The 23758-nt window shown below is 38.8% G+C and overlaps 1 protein-coding gene across 1 annotated transcript in view; it reads left to right on the top strand.

Annotated features, from left to right (window-relative positions):
• Lcorl (ligand dependent nuclear receptor corepressor like) overlaps positions 1–23758 on the top strand; it is a 172200-nt gene that overhangs the window by 42541 nt on the left and 105901 nt on the right. The window contains 1 exon segment of the mRNA XM_052734898.1: positions 18681–18746. Coding sequence (XP_052590858.1) covers positions 18681–18746 — 66 coding nt within the window.

Genomic DNA, 23758 nt, shown 5'->3' with positions numbered 1-23758 from the left:
GACTTACCAAAGTTAAATCAAGAAGAAACTAATTTAAAAATATCCATAATATCTAATGAGGTACATAAGGTAATCAAAAGTCTTCCAGCTGGAAAAAGCCCAGGGCCAGATTGACTAAGCACAGATTTCTCCCAGACCTTCAAAGTAATACCAATATTTCTCAAATTATTTTGTAAAATAGAAACTGAAGAAACATTTCTATATTCTTTCTACAGAGCCAAAAATTATCCTGATAACAAAAAATGTGGACCAATATGTCTGAAACATATATGCAAAATTTTTCATAGTTTGCTTACAAACTGTCTTAGTTAGGGTTTCTATTACTGTGAAGATACACCATGACCACCACTGCAACTTTTTTTATTTTTTTCCGAGACAGGGTTTCTCTGTGTAGTTTTGGTGCCTATCCTGGAGCTTGCTCTGTAGACAAGGCTGGCCTCAAACTCACAGAGATCCACCTGGCTCTGCCTCCCGAGTGCTGGGATTAAAGGCATACACCACCACCGCCCGGCCTCATAACTCTTATAAAGGAAAACATTTAATTGGGGCTGGCTTATAGTTTCAGAGGTTTAGTCCATTATTATGGTAGGACATAGTGGCATGCAGCCAGACATGGCTGTGGAAAAGGAATTGAGAGTTGATCCACAGGCAGCGAAGGAGACTGTCAGCCCCAATCATGAACAATAAAAGATCTGCTGGAGCTAACACATACTGCAGAGCTATTTTAAAAAAAAAAATCGGCATGGTACTGGCATAAAAACAGACACATTAGTCAATAGAATAAAATTGAAAACTCATACGTAAGTCCCCATACCTGCAGACACCTGAATTTATTTATTTATTTATTTATTTATTTATTTTTTACAAAAAAGATAAAAATACACACTGGAGAAGAGGCAACATCTTCAACAAATGGTATTGGGCAAACTGAATAGCTACATGTAGAAAAATGAAACTAAATCCATATACCTTAGACTGCAAAAAACTCAATTCCAAATGTATCACAGATCTCAACATAAGACCTAATGGCCTGAATCTAATAGAGAATATGTTTAAACTTAACAAGAACAAGAAAGGACTTTCTGAACCAGGAGTCCAGTAGCACAGGCATCAAACCAATATTTGAAAAATGGACATTAAACTAAAAAGACTCTTTATAGCACAGAACACCATCATGCCAGTGGAGGCAGCCTACAGAATGAGATTTTTTTTATTTTACTAATTATGCATCTGGCATAAGTTTAGTATCTATGATATGCAGAGAAATATAAAAACAACTAAACATCAAGAAAACAGATAACCCAAGTTAAGGAGGCATTAAACTAACCTGAGTTCTCAAAACACTGAAAAACACCTTTTAAAATGTTCAAAACCTCAGCCATCAGAGAAAGCAAATTAAAACTATTTTCATCTTACACCAGTTATAATGGTTAAAGAGCTACATGTGAAAACAAAACTCACACAGACACATATAAAATGATATTTGATATTCACAAATTGTCTTGTATATAAAAGAAGACCAAGTTTGATTATAACATATAAGTACAAAACATCTGTATAAAGAATGCTTGTGCTTTATAAAATTGATAATCCTTACTTAAGGATATATGAAACAATTTGGGAATTTTTTTGAGGGGGGGCTTGAAACAGGGTTTCTCTGTGTAGTTTTGGTGTGTGTCCTGGATCTCGCTCTGTAGGCCCAGCTGGCCTGAAACTCACAGAGATCCGCCTGGCTCTGCCTCCCAAGTGCTGGGATTAAAGGCATGTACCACCATTGTCTGGCTATTTTGGAATTCTTAAAAGGCCCAAAGCCTAATTATAAAATGTCAGAGGGAAAGTCTGACTATAGAATATGTGAAAATATGCTGCACCTTAGTAATAGGGAACTTCAAATTAAAACAACAATTTATAATTAATATGTTTGAAAAATGTTTTATATTGGCTTTTGATGATCATTTAATGAAAACAGGATGTCAGACTTAAATTGACATAATTTCATATCCCAGAATCACCCAGTTCCTCTTACAAATTTCTACCTAGAAGAAAACTCTTACACATGAACACAGCAAGGCATTTATGAAGTAAATCAAAGCTGGTTTGGTCCTCTACCAAATTTGTACTTTGTGCCAATTAAAGAATTTCAAGCCATTGTGTTTAGTCTGAATCTTGTATTAGTTTCCTTGTAGTATTGTAACAAAGATCACAGGTTTTGGTGGCTTAATAAAGTATATCTTAAATCTTTTAATTCTAGTGGTCAGCATTCTGAAATAGTAGTAATTGTTCTATAGGCTATGTTCATTTTCTGTGTTTCTTTCATCATTTAGAGGTGGCCAATAGTCAGTGGCTTTGATCTCCTTTACATGGTAAGGAGCCACCAGTAGCCGTTAGGTCTCACAATACAAGTTCAAACTTAAAGGAGTAAATAATAGTCCTAAATATTTGCAAAGAGAACTATTAGAAAGCAAATATTTGAAAAGAACTGAATTTGTATAAATAAAATTGCTCAAGTTAACAAATCAGCAAGGATAAACTTCTTTTAGGCAGCTAGTAAACTAGAACACACACACACACACACACACACACAGACACGCGCGCGCGCTGCATCTTAAATTACTTTTAACATTTGCTTATTGTGTGTTTATTTGTGCATGTGAGTGTGCCATGGTGCACACACATGGAGCACAGAAAAAAACTGGTGGGATTTGGTTCTTTCCTTCTACCATGTGGGCCCCATGGATACAACCCAGTATCCCAGGCTTAGCAGTATGGAAGGCTTTCTTGGACCACCAGCCCCCAAATCATGACATGGAGACTTATTAATTATGAATGTCCAGCTTTAGTTTAGGCTTGTCCCACTAACTCTTATAACTTATATTAACCTGTTTCTCTTCATCTATGTTTTTGCCTCAGGCTTTGTACCTTTCTTTCATTTTGTGTGTCCTATTTTCCTGCTTTCTATGTCTGCCTGGCTGGCTGGAGGCTCCCTGACTAGCTGGCCCAGGGTGTCTCCCTCTTTTTCTCCCTTGTTCTCTCTCGAGCCTAGATTCCTCCTCCTTCTTATTCTCTTTGCCCACCAGCCCTGCCTATCTCTCTACTGCCTAGCTATTGGCTTTTCAGCTTTTTATTAGACCAATCAGGCGCCTTAAGCAAGCAAAGTGAAACAGCAACACATCTTTACATAATTAAACAAATGCAGCATAAACAGATGCAACACATCTTTACTTGGTTAAACAAATATTTTATTCCATGACATAGCAGCAAGTGCCTTTGACCTTTGAGCCATCTCACAGATCCTGGAGCATATATTTGCAAAAAATTGGAAAGCAAGGGACAGGGAGTAGTGGGGCAGGACATAGGGTGGGAGGGCATGAATAAAAAACAAAGTATGATGACCTATGTAAGAAAATGTCATAATGAAACCTATTACATTGTTTGTTAACTTCAAAATTCCAATTAAAAGAACAAAAGAAAATCATGATTATGGGTCTTGGACCCTGAAAGACAGAAACTAGTTACAAACTCTTGGATAACCTCAACTTTCTACCAGTACATACTTTATGGATTGTACCACAGAGAGGATAGTCCTTCAAAAAATTCAGTGGTCTCACTGATTTGAGAAGACTTAGACCAGCAGTCCAAGGATCAATGGAACAAAGTTAGCTCTTTGAAAAGATGAGCAAGATTGATAAACTCTTAGCAAACTAGCCCAGAATGAAGAGAGAAGACCTCAATTAATAAAACTGGGCACTTGTTTCAACAGATGCACAGATAGAGAGGTACTAGTAGGATATTTTGAAAAATTGTGTTCCAACAGATTGGAAAATCTACAGGAAATGGATAAATTACTAGACATATGGCTTGTGAAAATTAAGCCATCAGGATAAATTCAATCTAAACAGATTTACAAAGAGCAGTGATATTGAAGTACTAATAGTCTGCCAACAAAGATAAGCCACAGAACTGGATGGTCTTATTGCTGAATTCTTTTAGACCTTGTGGTGACTAATATTGTCAACTTCAAAGAATCTGCAACTCCTAGAAGATAAGCCTCTGAGTATAGTTGTAAGGTATTGTCTAGATTAGGTTAAGTGGGGTGGGAAGACCCACTATAACTGTAAAGGGGAGCTAGAGTTCATTTCTCTCTGCTTCCTGACAGCAAATGTGTTGTGACTAACTTCCTCAAGCTCCTCTGCCATGACTTCCCCACCTTGATGGACTATATTTACTATACACTGTGATTGAAAACAAACCCTTAAGTTACTTTAGTCAGTGTGTTTTATCATAGCCACAGGAAAAGTAATGTGGACCTGTGTCTTAGTTACAGTTCTTTTGCCTTGAAGAGACACCATGACCAAGGCAACTCTTACTAAAGAAAACATTTAATTGGGGGCTTTCTTACAGCTTTAATGGATTAGTTTGTGATCATCAGGTGGCAGGCAGACAGACATGGTGCTAAGCAGTGGCTGAGAGCTTTACATCCTGGTTTGAAGACAGCAGACAGAAAGAAATAGACACTAGGATGATGTGAGCTTTTGAAGCCTTGAAACCCATTCTTAGTGACACACCTCCTCCAACAATGCTACACTTTCCAGTCCTTCCCAAACAGTTCCTTGGTAATTAAGCATTCAAATATATGAACCTGTGGGGGCCATTCTCACTCAATCAACCACAACTTGTAAAGAACTGACACAAATGCTTTTCAAATTATCTCCTAAAAACAGAAAAGGAAGGAAGAATACTGAACTCATTTTTGTACATAATAAAGGATATATATATATATATATATATGCTACACCCATGGAGAACATTATGATAAATAAGCAACAACTGAAGGCATTTCCTTTAAAACCATAAAGAAGACAAGGCTGACCACTTTCATGTGTGTGTGTCCCAATGAGATTTAGTAGAGTTGCTTACAGAAGCTTGTAAGAGAAGCTTACAGAAAGAAAGACATAACATTATTCTTAATTGCTGATATGATTTTATGCTCAATGGACTCTTCACAACTCCACCAGAAAGGTTTTTGAGCTGATAAAATAGAATATAGAAACAACATACAAAAGTCTGTAACTTTTCTGTATATCAATAATGTACATGTTGAAAAAAATGAAGAATACAATTCATTCATTATAGCCTTTAAACAAACCAACAATGGAATAAATTTAATTGAAGAAATGAAAATCTTTTGCACTGAAGAAATAAACTGAAGAAAATAAGATAAAGGGCAAACTCATGGATCAGAGAAATTTATGTTATTAACATGACAATATTGTCTTAAAGCCCTGTACAGTTTATGTGTATTTCCTGTCAGAATTATAATTGATATTTTTTCCAAGTAAATGACATAAGGAAACTTGCTATTCTGTAAGTTAATTACAAAATAAAGTAAAATTTGGGCTGTGGAGGTGATTTAGTAAGGAAAATGCCTAAGAGAATTAGAGCCAGAGTTTGGACTCCCAGTATGTATGTAAAAGGTAAACACAGAAGTACAAATATATAATCTTGTGCTGGTGGCAGGTAGCTGGGGCTCATTGGCCAGCACATAACATATGCACACACACACACACACACACACACACACACACACACACACACACATACACACACATACCTGCACACTGTCATATAAATATGGATATATACCACCACACACAAAAAAAACCCTAAAATTTAAGAAAACATTGAAAATATGTCATACTCCTCTTATAGAACTTTACAACTTCATTCTTACTGACTTAGAAAAAGAAACTGAATCAAATAATTAATGTGTATAAGTTAAAATTGATAGTCATAACATTCATGTAGAATCAAAAATAACCTCAAGTAGACAAAGTAATCTTGAACAAAAAGAACATGTTAAAGTTTTCAGAATTTCTGATTCAGATCATACATAAAAACCCTAGTAACAAAAACTATGGGGGGCGGGTTGACACAAAAGTAGACATGTAGACAGAGTAGAGTAGACTGGGGTCACAGAAATAAGTCACATAGCTAACCATCCAATGTGTAGAAAGGCACCAAAATCAAGTTGGAGAAATGAACAGTCTTTTAATCCAGTGAAAGCAGGAAAATTGGACTTCTGCATATTGTTAACAGGGAGGTCAGCTGAGGAAGTCAGACCTCTTCTGTCTAGGTTCTTGGTGTAACAGTTAAAAAAATTATAGATGGACAGGAGACCAACAAGCAATAGTTTTTACATGGTTGAGGATGTAATTGAGAAAACACAAGCATGTGTTCATTCCAGGAAACAGTGCAAGAACCTTGCCAGTAAGGACTATATTGGGGTTAATTGAGATGAGGGGGAAGTATTAGGAGATCATTGCCATTTTTTATGGTAAGCCATATAGCAGACTACAGTCATGCTTTAGGTACATGGAGATTACTGATTTGACACTGGCATACCTATAGTGGAATCAGTTTTCTCCTACCAATCAAATTCTTATCAATGGAATGTCTTAAACCAGTCATCTGATGGGACTTTAGAGCACTGCACATTCTTTGGGGCTTTGCAGTTGGCTGTGATTTTCAAGATCCTGAAGAGCATCTGGGAAGGCTGGGGCTCCTTCCTTCCTGTTTGGATGAGAGGAACAAGCAGTTTGTCTCATTGTATGTAACATAAGAGAGAGGTAATGGGAGTTATGGTCATTGGCCATGGTCCCTAAAGCCTGACTTCCTGCTTAGGAAGTCATATGTAGAAGAATGAAATTAGATCCACATCTCATCCTATACAAAAATCATCTCAAACTGGATCAAAGACCTTAAAATAAAAAATACATATTTGAAACTACTAGAGGTAAACCTAAGGGGAATGCTTGAAGCTATAGGGATAGGCAATCGTGTTTTGAATAGGGCTCCCAATAGCACAGGAAATAGAATGATATAAAGAATACCAAATTTAGACACCCAATAAACAGTTTCATTCAACAAATGACATATGAACTGAACAGACACTTTTTGATAGAAGTAAAAATGGCCATCAAATACATGAAAATATGTTTTGACATCTCTGTCTTTCAGAAAAATGCAAATTAGTACTACATTATGCATCTTGTCCCGGTCAGAGGGCTGTATTAGTAATTTAAAAAAAAATGTTGGTGAGTGTACCTTGAAAAAGGGACCCTTAATGCACTGTTAGAAGGAATGTAAATTGGTCTAGACACCATGGAAAGCACTGTGGAGGTTCCTCAAACAAGCAGAACCTAAAAACAAAACTAGGATGTCCTTCAACTCTCCAGCTCCTGAAGGAGTCAATAAGCATAAAATGCATACCCACATGCCTGATTAAGTAGCAGAACTTATAGGATGAATCTATCTATCTATCTATCTATCTATCTATCTATCTATCTATCTATCCATCCATCCATCCATCCATCCATCCATCCATCCATCCATCCATCTGTATATGTATACATATATATACATACACACGTCTTATTTAGGGTTTATTGCTGTGAAGAGACAGCATGACCACAGCAACTTTTATAAAGGAAAAAAGTTTAATGGCGGTGTTTTGCAGTTTTCAGAGGTTCAGTCCAGTATCATGATGGGACATGGAGACGTGCAAGTAGACATGGTGCTGGAGAGTTAACTGAGAGTTCTACATCTTGTGCAGCAACAGGAAATGGTCTAAAACACTGGGCAGTATCTTGAGCAAAAGATACCTCAAAGCCCACCCACACAGTGGCACACTTTTTTCCAACAAGGCCACACCTACTTCAACAAGGCCACACCGCCTAATAGTACCATTCCCTTTGGGGGCCATTTTCTTTCAAACCATCTCAATATATCTAAAGGAGATTTATTAGAATGACTTACAGGGTGTGGTCCAGCTAATCCAACAATGGCTGTCTATGTATAGAAGGTCCAAGAATCCAGTAATTGTTCAGTCTGCAAGGCTGGATGTCTTAGCTGGTCTTTAGTGTATGCTAGAATCCTGAAGAAGTAGGCTCTAATGCCCGTGAAGGAATGGACTTGCTAGCAAGGTGAGAGCAAACATGCAAAGAGCAAAACCTTTCTTCTTCCATGTCATTATATAGGCTTCCAGCAGAGTACATGGACCAAGATTAGAGGTAGGCTTTCCCACCGCAAAGGTCTGTATTAAAGGTGTGTCTTCCCACCTCAAAGATTCTGATTAAAAATGGATCCCACTTCAAATTAAGCAAAAATCCCTCGGAGATGTGCCACTCCATTTTTGGATTTTAGTTAATTCCAGATGTAGTCAAGTTGACAATGAAGAATAACTATTACAATACCCATTGTTTATTGGAGCACAATAAACAATTTATAAGAGCCAGGAAATAAAATCAACTTAGGAGCCCATCAAAGGACAAAAGAAAGAGAGTGTGTATACACATATACATACTCCTATGTACATACAGTAGATATATTATTACTATATTATTATATAATATAATTTATTGTATATATTTTATATATAGATATATTAATATATTATAATATAAATACATATTATTCAGCCATAAAGAAGACTCAAGTCATGTTTATAGGAAAATAGATGGAACTATGATATGATATTAAGCTAAATAAGCTAGACTGTCTTAGTCACTCTCCTGTTGCTGAAAAGAGACACCATGACTAAGGCAGCTCATAAAGAGAAAAGAGTTTAATTGGGGCCTGCTTTTGTTTCAGAGGCTTAGCCCATTATCATCATGGCAGGGTGCATGGTGGCACACAGATAGACATAGTGTTGGAGAAGTAATTGAGAGTTCTGTATGGTGATCCTCAGGCAGCAAGAAAGAAAAGAGACACTGGGCCTGGCTCAGTGACACACTTCCTCCAACACGGCCATGTCTGTTACAACAAGGCCACACTTCCTAGTCCTTCTTTCAGTTTTCACTCCCTGGTGACTAAGCATTCAAATATTAGAGCCTCTGGGGGCCATTATTATTCAAACTACCACATTTCACTCCCCTACCCCATAGGCTTCTAGCCATATCATAATGCAAAATGCATTTAATCCAACTTCAAAAGTCTCCATAGTCTTTTAATTTCAACACTGTTTAAAAGTCCAAAGTCCAAATTCTCTTCTGAGACTCCAGGCTATCTCTTGTCTGTAAAATCAAAATAAAAATAAAGGATCATATACTTGCAACATACAATGGCACAGAATATACATATCCATTCCAAAAGGAAAGAAAGGGAGCATAGTGAGGAAATGCTGAACCAAAGCAAGATCAAAAGCCATCAGGGCAAACTCCAGAATCTGCACATCCATGTCTGCTGTCAGTGTGCTCTTCAGATCTCCAACTCCTTCCAGTTTTGTTGACTGCAACTTACTTCTTTCTCTTGGGCTGGTTCCACTCCGTGTTAGCAGCTATCATTGGCAGATATCCCACAACTTTGGCATCTCCTGCATCTTGGGTAATAACTTCAATATAGTCTAGGCTTCACCTTCACAGCTTCACACATTGGCTGCTCTGGACTTCATGCAAGGACATCCCTGACACACACCTGGCCTCAGTGGCTTTCCTTAGCCACAGGGGGAGATTCTATAACCTCTTTCTTGTGTTTTCCTTGATAAATCCAGAACCACTTGGTCCAAATTGCCAGGTTCTGCTACTTGATAGGGCTAGAACTTGGCCCCATAGTTCAGTTACATTTTCACCAGCTTTCTGTTTTTGATGGCTTCCTTCACTGCATAAGCTTTCCTTTAATTTCTTTTTACAAGCTAGGCTTGGTGGGATCTTGCCCTGAGTTCATCACTCCCTTTATCCTATTTAGTGTCAGGCTTTTCTTTAAACTTTTTATCCTCTTGAACACTGGACTTAGCTCCATTACACTTCTTTGTGCTCCTTTTCTCAAACTGTACATTTTGTATTTCTCTTTGTTCAGCTTTCTCCTTTTTATTATAAATCAGCATAAGAGTAATTACTAATAACCACATGACAGAGTCAATATGAGGTTATCCTGAAGTCTACTCTGTCAGTGTTATTAATCCATTAATCCAACTCTTCAGTTTAGCTTCAGACAGATTTTTAGGGCAAGGGCAAAAAGCAGCCACATTGTTTGCCAAAATATCACAAGAATGTTGTGTAGGCTACTTACAATACTCTTGCCCTTTGAAACTTCTTGAGCTTGCTCCCCACAGTTCAAATCACTTTAAGCATTGCTGTCTAGTCTCCTAATAGTGTGACCCTCTAAGTTCCACCCAAAAGCATTTAATTGCTTTTCCAGTCCAGAGTTCATATTCCACCAACAAACAGCATGATCAGGCCTGTTACAGCAATACCATACTTTCTGGTGTTGTTTTATCTTCGGCACAGTGGCTTGTGCCTTAATTTACTGCTATTTCAGCCAGCAGTTGTAATTCAGTAGCCTGCTTCTCTGGCAGCTGCTTGGCCACTGAAGCCACAGCCTGACTGGAATTCTTTTCCCAAAGACACTGGCTCCGCTGCTGCCAATAAAGGTAGCTTTAATTAAGTCTCTATCGTTCTTTTTTAACTTGAGACTCAAAGGCTGGAATGAAAACTTCTTTCCTTGCTGGCATCTCCCAAAAAGCCTGTCCTTCCATTCTGCCAAAACAGAACCACTCAAAACCCCTTACTACTACTTCCAGTGCGTCTCTTTATCTCTTCCAGATGCCCTCTGATGCTCTGTGATTACTTTCTATCAACTAGTGGCTAACTCAGCCTCTGATCCAAGGTTAATTTTATTTAATTAACACAAATGCAAACTCAGTTTCACAGTGTGATTGAATATCCCCCAACTACCTGGTGTCAACTTCTGTCTTTATTATTGTTCTATTGCTGTGAAGAGACACTATTACCAAAGCAATTCTTATAAAAGAAAGCATTTAATTGGGGGCTTGCTTACAGTTTCAAAAGTTTAGTCTATAATCATTATGGCATGCAGTATGGCAGCACACAGATAGACATGGTACTGGAGAAGTAGCTGAGAGTTCTACATCCTGATACACAGTCAGCAGGAAGAAAGAAAGAGACACTGGGCCTGGCATGGGCTTTGAAACCTCAAAACTCACCCCCAGTAACACAATGCCTCCAAACAAGCCACACCTAATCCTTTCAAACAGTCCCACTGCCTGGTGATTAGGCATTCAAATATGTGAGCCTAAGTGGGCCATTCTTACTTAAGTCACCACATAAACTAAGACAAAGATTGCATTTTATTGTACACTCAGAATCTTTAATTTTTTTATTCATTTTACATACAAACCACAGATCCCCCTCTCTTCCCTCCTCCTGCTCCCCCAGCATTCCCCCAGAACCCATCCCACATCCCCTCCTCCAACAAGGTAAGGCCTCCCATGCGGAAGTCAGCAGAGCCTAGTACATTCAGTTGAGGCAGGACCAAGCCCCTCCCCCTACATTAAGGCTGTGCAAGGTGTCCCACCATAGTTAATGGGCTCCAAAAAGCCAGCTCATGCACCAGGGATAGATCCTGATTCTACTGCCAGGGGCCCCCGAAGCAGATCAAGCTATACAACTGTCTCTCCTATGCAGAGGACCTAGTCCAGTCCCATGGAGGCTCCACAGCTGATGTTCTAAAGTTCATGAGTTCAGTTCCCCCTAGTTTGGTTTGGTTGTCTCTGCAAGTTTCCCCATTATGATCTTGATGCCCCTTGCTCATAGAATCCCTCTTCCCTCTCTTCAACTGGACTCCTGGAGCTCTGCCTGGTATTTGGCTGTGAATCTCTGCATCTGCTTCCATCAGTTACTGGATGAAGGCTCATGTTTATCTTTCTGAGTCTGGATTGCCTCACTCAGGATGATATTTTCTAGTTCCATCCATTTGCCTGCAAATTTCATGATGCCATTTTTTTTTTTTACAGCTGAGCAATATTCCATTGTGTAAATGTCCCACATTTTCTTTATCCATTCTTTGGTTGAGGGACATCTAGGTTGTTTCCAGGTTTGGGCTATTACAAATAATGCTGCTATGAACAGTTCCCTCAGACACAGATACCTCTTACACCTATTGGGATCTAGATTTTTAATAAGACAAAGTAAAATGGAGGTTATTCGAGAAGGGGAGTGGTCACAGGCATAGGGAATGTATGAACAAGATTAGATAGTTTGGGGTGAAAGTATAATACTTCACATACAGGTATATCATGAGGAAACTTGTACAAATACTGTCATAATAAAGGAAAATAACTATGCATTACAAAAAATATTTTGCTATATTTTGGACAGGGAATGAGGAGGAATGTAGATAAAACCAATGTAAAACAAATAAGGAGGTATACGTAAACCAATTTTTAAAAAACATGTTTTTCTTTTTGGAAGGGGAGTATCATATCATACATGTGGAGGTCAGAAGACAACTTGTTGGAGTCAGTTCTCTCCGCCATGTTAATTCTGGGGATCAACTTCAGGTCATTGGTCTTAGCCTTAAGCTCCCTTACCAGTGAACTATCTTGCTGTCCCTATATACCTATTAATATTTGCATTCAATTTTTGTGTTTGTGTGTTCAAGTATGTGTGAGTGAAGCCCCAAAGACTTAATTGCTCTCTACCTTTACTTGGTGTGGTTTCTTATTGAACCTGGGTTTTTGCCAATTTTTTCTATAACTTTAGTTTTATTTGTCTCTAGATATTTTCCATGCCATTGTAAGTAATTTTTTCATATGGTAGGTTTATTTTTATCCCCCTTTTATTAAAAATAAAAGTACTAAACTGAAAGCTATAATATATATGCAGAGGACCTGGTACAGACCCATTTTGGCACTGTGCTTGCTGCTTCTGTCTCTGAGTTCATATGACCTTAACTCAGTTTAGAAGACCTTGTTCTCCTAGTGTCTTTCATCCACTCTGGTTCTTACAATCTTTTCACAGGGTTCCCTGAGCTGGGGGGTGGGATTTGATGAAGACATTTCGTTTAGAGCTGTGTGTTCCAAGGTGCCCATCCCCCCAGTGTCTGGATGTAGGTCTCTGTATTTGTTCCCATTTGATTTAGGAGGAAGGTTCTCTGATGATGGCTGAATAAGGCACTGATCTATGAGTATAACATAATATTATTAGGAATCACTGTATCATTCCTTTTTTTTTATTTAGGTATGAGTTACATCTTGTGGAGTGGGCTATAGGTCAAATTGGACACTGGTTGGTTATTCCTACAAGCTTTGTACCATCATTGCCCTAGCATATTTTGTAGGCAGGACAGATCAAAGGTTTTGTGGCTGGGTTGGTGTTTACATTTCTTTTTTGGTAGCCTGTAGAGTATCTTCCTGTACCAAAGACTCTAGAACATTGAGGTCTATGTAGGAACCAGCTCGACCTTTCCATGTTCAGTGAGTTGTGTGGGTGTTGTCTTCAGCAATGGGGCCTCATTGTCAGTTTGTGGGGAGAAACCTAGTCTCTTGGCCACAACCTGGATTGTTTGTAGATTTCTATGAGACTCCTTTGGCCAACAACTCAATTGGATGTAACCCAGTCCTGGTACTGGAATCTTCATTTGGTGACAAGATAGCCAGTTGGAACTCAGTCTCCCTCATTATTTGAAGAGTTCATTAGGATTGCCTTCATATATTTTAGGAAATTTCCAGTACACTAGGTTTCTATACCACCCCTCAACTCTAGCTCTCTCTCCTCGCATTCCCTCTCTCAACCTATCTTGCTTCCCCTCCTGATTCTCCTGTTCCAGTTCCCCCTGTCCCCAGTCCATCTATAAAGTCTATTGTATTCCCTCCTACCAGGGAGATCTATGTGCCCCCCCACCAGTCTCTTCCTTATTACCTAACCTCTTTGGATTGTAGCTTGGTTATCATTTATTTAATGGCTAATATCCACATATAAGCAAATACATTCTATTTATCTTTGCCCAGTTCTAAGTGGTCTTAATAAATAAAAAACATGGAGCCAGAAATTTGGGTTAAAGCCTGAGAGAAAGATCAGAGGAGTAGGACTAACCTCACCTCACCAATTCCACAGCTTCCAAAAAGAGTGATTTCCTGTCTACCCAAGCTTATATGCCTTGCTGTTCTGCCATCTGATTTGCTGTCTGTCTAGCTACATCACTTTCTCTTCCTGGCCAGCTCTGTCACTTCCTGTCTGTACAGGCCTCTAGAACTCTGTAGTTGGTACTGGGATTAAAGGCCTGTGCCACCACACTTGGCTCTGTGGCCTTGAACACACAGAGATCCTGCCTGCTAAGTGATAGGATTAAGGGTGTGTTCTACTACTACCTGACTTCTTTGTTTACTTAAAATGGCTTGCTATTTCCTCTAATCTACAGGCAAACTTTGTTTATTAAAGCACAAATAAAATATTTCACCACAAAACTCCATAAGGAGTTTCTTCAGTGCCCATCATCTTCTCAGAAGTAAGTGGGTGCTGCCAGGAGCAGATGTGTGTCATTGTCATAAAAAGCTTTAAATCAACAAAATATTTTAAGTACCATATTTATAGGTCTTTGAAGTATTTGAAGACCATCTATCTAAAATTTATCTATCTAACCTAAAAAACATACCTAGCACATCTACAAATTTGATTGTTATAAATGACTAATTACTCCTCAATGTTTCTTGATTATCCTATATAATTTATAATAATAGCTTTCAAAAACAAGAATTTTACCTTACATTTTAAATAAAGCAAAGAAATTGTTCTTGCCTTTGACTGCTGACAGTGTGCTGTGCAGATTGAACATGCAGGACACACAGGAAAGTGACTGTTGAGATTTGCCAATACAAGGCAGGACAGTCTTTCAAATTCCTGCTTCACAGAAGAGTCTGTCAGGTATTCTGCCGGACACAGAGAAAAGCGACTGATGAACTTTGCTAATGCAAGACAGGACAGTGCTTCAAATTTCCTGCTTCACTGAGAAGTCTGCCTGATACTCTAGACCTGTAGGCTGAAGATGGATGCCTCAAGGAACTTTGGGTGACTGTCCAGGCAGTCAGATGTCTCTTTGGAAGTTGTTTGCAATGCACTTTTTATTTACTCAAATAATATTATTTTTCTGAGGTCTTTGGCGAAGTTGAAGACTAGATAATTATAGTTGCAGTCTTCCTTAGTTATGATAGAGAATAAATTAGGTATAAAACTTTAGATTCATTAAGATAAGATAGATAATGGAGTATTTTAATTTGCTAGACACAAATGAACGGGAATTCATTACACTGTGAATGTAATCTACTTGATAATTGTTCTTATTGTATAAAGTCTTATTATGTTAAAATTAAAACTTTTCATTTTTTTTATTTAGACAGAGAGGGGAAAATGTTGGGGAATATTATTTTAAGGTGTGCTACTTTTGTTTATGCTCCATTTGTTTAACCCTGTGAAGCTGTGATACCTAGCCTGTCTAAAACACCTGATGGTCTAATAAAGAACTGAACAGCCAATAGTAAGGTAGGAGATAGGTGGGGCTGGCAGGCAGAGAGAATATATAGGAGAAATCTGGGAAAGAAAAGAAGTAGCCAGAGGAGGAGGACTCCAGGGGCCAGCTACCCAGCTACACAGCCAGTCATGGCGTAAGAATAAGATTTATAGAAATAAGAGAACGGGAAAAGCCCAGAGGCAAAAGGTAGGCAGGATTAATTTAAAGTTAAGGAAAGCTGACAAGCAACAAGCCAAGCAAAGGCCAGGCAATTTATAAGTAATAATAAACCTCTGTGTGTGATTTATTTGGGACCTGGGTGATGGGCCCCCTAAAAGAGCCAAAAAGCCAACAACAATTGGATGACCAGTTAGGGGGATCATACCTGGGGAAGACTATTTTTCATGCTCTCAACATTCTTTAGTTGCCTGTTTTGAGGTGTAGTTCCATGAGATTTCTCCCTTCCATGTTGTTCTTGTTCAAGTCATTTTTAGGCAGCCATATTGGTGAAGTATCATGCTTGAAATTTCCTTGTCATTTCTCTGAGATTTTACAGCAGATTTCCTGGTCCTCTGGCTCTAACAATCTTTCCTCCCCTCTTGCTTGATGTTAAAGGGAAAACAGTTGTAAACCTATTTCATTGATGAAATTTCAAAGGAGATACCAGAGTCAGAAACCCAACCAGCATGTAAAAATGCCATATGATACTCAGTATCCCTAGGAATGAACATTGATTTGACATTCAGAATCAGTTAGGAATGTTTGCTGTAGTAAGAGGTTTTTAAAAATTATTAGTTCAGTAACCAAAAAAAAAACAAAATCTGATAAAATTAACATTCATGATAGGAAAAAATGCCTGACAAGCTAGAAATACAAAGAAATTTCTTTGAGCCAGTTTAGCTTTGCCTATACATACATACATTTGTCCAGGGATGACCAATAGGGAATGGATGGTGTATTTTGGAGCCTGTCTCTGAAGGTGTCAGATTCTCATCCTCTCAGCAAACATTGACCATCTATAGCCATTCATGTCACCTAGATTTGTCATTATGCTGAGTTTGTCCATGTAACCATATTGTTAAGAGCTCATGGGTCAGCTTCCTTGTCATGTATAGAAGACACTATCTGACATAGGTCTTGGTCTTCTAGCTCTTAAAATCTTTCTGACTCCCCTTCCACAGTTTTCCCTGAGCCATAGATGTTATGTTGCACTGGAGATCTGATCTATCTGTTGGATTTGGACACCCCAAGTCAGTTATTATCTGTATTTTGACCAATTGTGGATCTCTGTAATAGTCTGTATCTGGTTGCAAAAAGAAGCTTCTTTAGTGAGGGGTAAGAGATGCTCTGGTTATTTGTGGGTATAAAGACAAATGTTTAGAATACAGTTAGAAATTATATTGACCTAGGAAACTTATCAGTAGAAAGTTTTCCTCCCATCTGTGACCCTCCATCAATGGGAAGTTGCCAAAATTTACAGTACCAAGCATGAATCATTTCGTGTTAAATTGGCTTAAGTTCAATTAGATAGCTATTGGTTGTCCTAAGATATACGTGCCACTATTGCACCATTGTGGATAACTTGCTGATCCAGTCAGTGTTGTGATTTGTAGAACTACTGACTGTTCTCTCCCTTGGTAGTTTGCATACCACCTTCTGATACTATAAGAGTTGATCCTTAGGGAGAAGGCATTCAGATCAGTTCCAGCTTAATTGCTAGAAAATCTTGCATCTGAAGTATGTGGTGTCTTCAGCTGTAGTGCTTTACCTTCAAGTTCTGGGAGGCAACTACAAGCCTTGGGTGTCTGTCTTGTTGGACTCCCCTGATCAGCAATTCAAAAGGAGGGTTCCCCTTCCTGAAGCAAGTGTTTTTTGCTGGTCTATGGCTCTTACGGGAGCATTATCACCCCGAGTGGCATAAATTTATTTAAATTATTTATATATTCATACACATACATATATATTTGTAAGTAAACATAAAATAATGTTTTCTTGTGTCTTTTCAGTCATCTTTGATGTTCTTTATCTGTCCTTCTCTGTCTTTGGTGTTCTTTATCCCTCCTCTGTCCAGCAGTGTTTCTCTTTCCAGCCCCTTTCCCAGATAAAGTCCTCCTCCCTGTATTTCCCATTTCCCCTTTTATAGCACCTGTTTCCTATTATGCCCCTCTTTGTAGCTTCCCCCACCCCCAGCCCCTTGTACCTGGTCCCATTTTACTTTCCTGGTTTCAGCAGTGTGGTTTCTCCAGACTGTATATTCATATGTAAATATTAAGCTAGGGTTCAGAAATAAGAGAGAGGACATATACAGTTTTTCTGTAGTAACTTTTACAGACGCACTGGAATCTGCACAAGAACGAAAGGATATAAATGTATGTAGTTAAAAGTGAGATGATGTTGATGCTGATGAGTTGCCAAATTTTGAAGGAGATTTGACCTATGCCTTTCAAAACTTTATTTATTTGTTTGTTTGTTTATTTATTTATTTATTTTGGTTTATTTGAGACAGGGTTTTTCTGTGTAGCCCTGGCTATCCTGAAACTGACTGTGTAGACCAGGCTGGCCTTGAACTCACAGAGAAACTCCTGCCTCTGCCCCCCAACTGCTGGGATTAAAGGTGTGCATCAACACTACATGCTTCAAAATTTCTATATATTGAGATTGCTGATTGAAAAGGGTGAATACTCATTGTTAATATATTCTCTGTTTTAATGGTCAGAAATAAGAGAGAACATGCAATTTCTGGGTCTCAGTCACCTCATTTGGTATAATAAATTCTAACTCCATCATCACGTTACCTGCAAAATTCATGATTGAATTTTTCTTTACAGCTGACTAGTATTCCATAGTGTATCCATACCATATTTTCATTATTCATTTGTCAGTGTAGGACATTTGGGCTGTTTCCATTTCTTTGCTATTGTGAATAGAGCAGCAATGAACATGGCTAAATAAGTATCTGTGGAGTGTGATGTCAGTTCCTTTGGGCATGTGCCACAGAGTGTTACAGCTGGGTCAGATGGTAGATTTATTTTTCCTGCTTTGAGAATTCTTCACACTGATTTCCATAATGGTTACATAGTTTTGCAATTCCACCAACAGTGAATGATTGTTACCCTTTCCCCACATTCTCATCAGCATTCTTGTCTCAAATATTAGGTTATGCTTGATAGTACTTTACCATGGATTAGTAAATGCATTTGAGTATTCTAATTACTTTAAATCTTAATTTGACTTAATATACAGTCACTATATAATTAGTGAACTAGCTAGCTCACTTTAAACTGGGTGAAAATAACACTTATACTATGGTAAACTATTTTCTGGTTGACATAGAATTTTCAGTAAAGAACTAATACATTTTTCTCTCTTTGAAAACACAGGTTTTGAGAGTATTTTAGAAGGGCTTTATGGACCACGGCTACGAAGAGACCTCAGTTTATTTGAAGGTAATTAACATTTTTTTAATTTTACACTTACAACATCCTACCCTGTTTAACAAAGTTGTTCTAGCAAAACTATGTAGTAAACATAAATTTATGATCACTTTTAATTTGGCAATTTTTTAAAATAAAGTAATCCAAATATTCTCTGTTATATATTTCATTACATGATATGTACTATAATTTTTTGAAGGGCACAGTGGCTTCAAATAGAAAATGAAGTTTGTCTTCAGCTCAGTAATATAATTCATTTTTATGTGTCTATTATTTTATAAATTACATATCCTAACCTGTTCTTAAATCGGATTTAAATTAAAAAATTACACAAATGTGAAATCAAACTAATCAAAATAAGATACTTAAATTGAATTTAATAAATGTTCTGTGAAATAAATGTCTGCTAAAAGTTGTTACTTCAGTTTTATTTTAACTTTTTAAAAGTTTTCCTACAAGTTTATATTGTTCAGTGCATTTCCTGCCCCCATGCCACCTACCTTCAATCTTCACTCCCCTCCTTACTCCTGTAAGTTCCCTTTGTTCCCCTAGACAGTTTACTGCATACATTACTTTATCTCTGTAAATTCTAAGAACCACAGTAAGAGAAAACATGCAATTTTGTCTTTCTGAGACTAGCTGAATTTACTCGAGATGATTAACTCTGATATCCATTTTTTTAAATTTTCCTGAAAATGATCTAATTTTGTTCTTTCTGGCTGAAAAGAATCCTACTGTGTCTACATACCACATTTTATTTCTTCCTCTATTATTGGACACCTAGGTTGGTTCTATGACTCAAGCTATTGTGGATAGTGCTGCAGTAACTATTGATATACAAGTATCTCTAGGATATGTCGACATTTTTTCATTTTTTGCTTTTGGTAAATATTTTTCCTGGTAAATTATCTGAGAATGATCTAAGTCATAAGGTAGAGTGAATTTTATTTTGAGAAACAGCCATATTGACTTCCCTAATGTTTGGATTAGTTTGCATTCCCACCAGCAGTATTTAAGTTTTGTCCATATCCTCACCAGTATTGGTTTTTACTTGTTTGTTTGTGTCTTAGTCAGGGTTTCTATTGCTGCGATGAAACACCATAACCAAAAAGCAAGTTGGGGAAGAAAGGGTTTATTTAGCCTATGCTTCAGCATTGTTCACAGGAACTCAAACAGGGCAGGATCCCAGAGGCAGGAGCTGATGCAGAGGCCATAGAGGAATGCTGCTTACTGGCTTGCTCCCCATGCTCAGCCTGCTTTCTTTTATTTATTTTTTATTATTATTATTATTATTATTATTATTATTATTATTATCATCATCATTACGAAATTTTCTGTTTATTTTACATACCAACCACAGATACCCCTTTCCTCCCTCCTCTCGCCCTTCCCACAGCCTTCCCCCCAACCCATCCCTCATTTCCACCTCCTCTAAGGCAAGAACTCCCATGGAGAGTCAGCAGAGTTTGGTACATTCAGTTTAGGCAGGTCCAAGCCCCTCACCCTGAACCAAAGCTGTGTAAGGTGTCCCATCATAGGTAGTGGACTCCAAAAAGCCCACTTACGCACCAGAGATGGATCCTGATCCCACTGCCAGGGGCCCCTGTAGGTCAAGCTAAACAATTGTCTCACCTATTCAGAGGCCCTAGTCCAGCCCCATGGAGGCTCCACAGCTATTGGTCCACAGTTCATGGGTTCCCACTAGATTGGTTTGGTTGTCTCTGTAGGTTTCCCATCATGATCTTGACACCACGCCCCCCCATGCCCACTATCCCTACCCCTATCACCCCCCCCCCCCCCCCCCCCCCCCCCCCCCCCCCCCGTGCTCATGTAATCCCTCCTCCCTCTCTTCAACTGGATTCCAGGGGTTTGGCTCGTGCTTGGCTGTGGATCTCTGCATCTGCTTCCATCAGTTACTGGATGAAGGTTCTATGATGACAATTAGGGTAGTCACCAATCTGATTACAAGAGAAGGCCAGTTCAGGCACCTTCTCTGCTATTGCTAGGAATCTTAGCTAGGGTCATCCTTATGGATTCCTGGGAATTTTCCCAGCACCAGGTTTTTCCCTTAACCCCTAAATGGCTCCCTCTATCAAGATATCGCTTTCAATGCTCTCCCTCTCCATCCCTCCCCCAACTTGGCCATCCTGATCCCTCATGTTTTTGTCCCCCTCCCCTCCCCTCCACCCTCTTCTCAGTTTACCCAGGATATCTTATCTATTTCCCCTTCTTAGGGCAATCCATGTGTGTCCCTCTTAGGATCCTCCTTGTTTCTTAGCTTCTCTAGGGTTGTGGATTGTAGCCTAGTTATCCTTTGCTTTATATCTAATATCCACTTATGAGTGAGTACATAACTGTGTTAGTCTTTCTGGGTCTGGGTTACCTCACTCAGAATGATATTTTCTAGTTCCATCCATTTGCCGGCAAATTTCATGATGTCATTGTTTTTCACCACTACATAATACTCCATTGTGTGAATATACCACATTTTCTTTATTCAATCTTTGGTTGAAGGGCATCTAGGTTGTTTCCAGGTTCTGGCTATTACGAATAATGCTGCTATGAACATAGTTGAACAGGTGTCTTTGTGGTATGATTGAAAATCTTTGGGGTATATGTCCAAGAATGGTATTGCTGGGTCTTGAGGTAGATTGACTCCCAATTTTCTGAGAAGCTGCCATACTGATTTCCAAAGTGACTGTACAAGTTTGCACTCCCACCAGCAGTAGAGGAGTGAATGTTCCCCTGCAGCAAGTGTTTTTAACTTGGGAGACATCTTTCCAGCCTGTTACTTGCTAATGACTGCCATTTTGATAAGTTGGAATCTCATTGTAGTTTTGACTTATATTGAATCTCACAGTAGTTTTGACATATTTCTCTGATGGCTAATGAGACTGAGCATTTTAAAAAACTTTTTATTGGCTATTTGTATTTAATCTTTTGAGAACTGTCAGTTTATTTAATTAGTCCTTTTATTAATTAGGTAGTTTGACTTATTGTTGGTTAGGTTTTTTGAGTTATTTGTATGTTTTAAATATTAATTCTGTCAGGTGGATGGCCTGCAAAGGCCTTCTCTCATTCTGCAGGCTCTCTCTTTACCCAGTTGTTTCTTTTAATTTGATGATGTCCCGTTATCGTTCTTGATTGACTGGAGTTCTGCTTCACTACTTAGGTCAGATTTATTCCAAGATCGTGAATGGACTGTCCTCCCTGATTTCTTAGCATGTTTGTTACTGGCATTTATGAAAGCTATTGGTTTTTATATGCTAATTTTATGTTCTTCCACTTTGTTTAAAAGTGTTTATCAGGTGTGTAAGAGTTTTCTGGTGGAGTCTTTAGACTTCTTATAGAGTCATACAATCTGCAAATAAGGATATTTTAACTTCTTCCTTTCCTATTTGTATCTCGTTTATCTCCTCTTATTGCTCTAAGACTTCAGACACTATTTTGAACAAAAGTGGAAAAACTGGACAACCTTGTCTTATTCCTGATTTTAGTGGAAATTCTTGGAGTGTTTCCCCATTTATTATAATTTTGGCTATAGACTTGCCATATACAGCTTTTATTATGTTAAGTCAATTCTAGTCCCAGTCTTTGGGACTTTTTTAGTGAAAGGATGCTGGGTGTTGCTTGGATTCTAATAGCTCCCTTGGGGGAGGAGTTGAAAAGGCGCAGCATCAACGACTCAGACACCAGGAGTCCCTTGAAAGCAAATAACGAACTCATTTATTCAATAACAGGGAAGACCTTATATACCCTCCTGCCAACGCCCAGTCTGTGTGATCGTCCCTCATTGTCTGGGCACAATCAGGAACTCTGACATCACATTGACTGTTGGTAGGTCCTCAGACAGACTTGGCATGATCAGGAACTCTTGACAGCAACTAGGAACTGTGACAGCAACTGTTGCTAGGCCTTCAGGCAGACTGCACAATCAGGAACTCTGACATGGACTAGGAACTCTGAGAGCTCCTGTTGTTAGGCCCTCAGGAGGATTCCAGGTTGGCTCTTAAGGAGTATGTTATATGCATGCCTTGATTACTAGTCTGAGTCAATTTCCTCGACCCTATGGGCCTGTCCTACTATAGCTGGGTTTTATGGAAAGACTTTTCTGTATCTATTGAGATGATCATGTGATTTCTGTCTTTGAGTGATGTATCACAGTTTTTTGCTTTTCTTTTTGGTGGAGCTTAGGTATGTTTATTTCTGAAGAAATCATTATAAAACTGCTTCCTGAACTGTCACTGGCCCTATTAACTCAGTGTGCAGTGGTTCCAGCAGGCCACTCCATCTCATTCTATAGCCTCCTCCCTAGAAGCCCTGTCCAAAGAAGAGCAGGGAGCAAACATATACCACCTGGCTCCAGCTTTAATAAAATGCCCAAGGAAAGAACAGTACCCAAGTGATTTAGCTCTTGTCTCCTTTCTCATCCTAGCCCAGACTTGGGGTTAGACCTCCCTTTCCCAAGCCTTCATCATTTTCAATATAGATTGCATAGAACCCCCATATATCTGTGATTTCCCTTTCTTAGTCCAGAGACTCCTGGGTATGGGATCATGTTACACTAGAGAATAGGAAGGCAGGCCTGGCCTTTCAAAGCCAAGTTCATAGTAGCTGGGTTGAGGGGCTAGGAAACTACCTTAAGATTTATTTCATTCCTTTCAGTGTTCCCCAACTCTAAGATCATTTGCATAAAAATATGCTAAAAATTTTCTAGAGTGAGATGGGGAAGGAAGGGAACCCCAACCCTCCATCCAGGATCTGAGTCCCTCTAGCAAGGAATAGCTAAGGGATCCAGACTTAGGAACAGAGGGAAATCAGGCTTTCTGAATGCACATGGGAACCTGGTGTGGCCAGAGGGTGCTGCCAGGAAAAGGGAGGAGCTGGCCTAAGATCACCCAGAAAAAAAGACAAGGCCTCTTTGCCCAGTGTTGAGCCCCTTAGCATTCCTTCCTGGGTTCCCAGATGCCTCCCATATCCCTGGGCCTTCTTTGTCTTAGATGCTGATTATGCCTACCAAGAAC

This window comes from Peromyscus californicus, unplaced genomic scaffold (assembly GCF_007827085.1).
Source record: "Peromyscus californicus insignis strain IS unplaced genomic scaffold, ASM782708v3 Scaffold_13__1_contigs__length_99412109, whole genome shotgun sequence".
In the NCBI taxonomy this organism is placed as follows: domain Eukaryota; kingdom Metazoa; phylum Chordata; class Mammalia; order Rodentia; family Cricetidae; genus Peromyscus; species Peromyscus californicus.
This window is presented reverse-complemented; position numbering and strand designations above follow the sequence as displayed.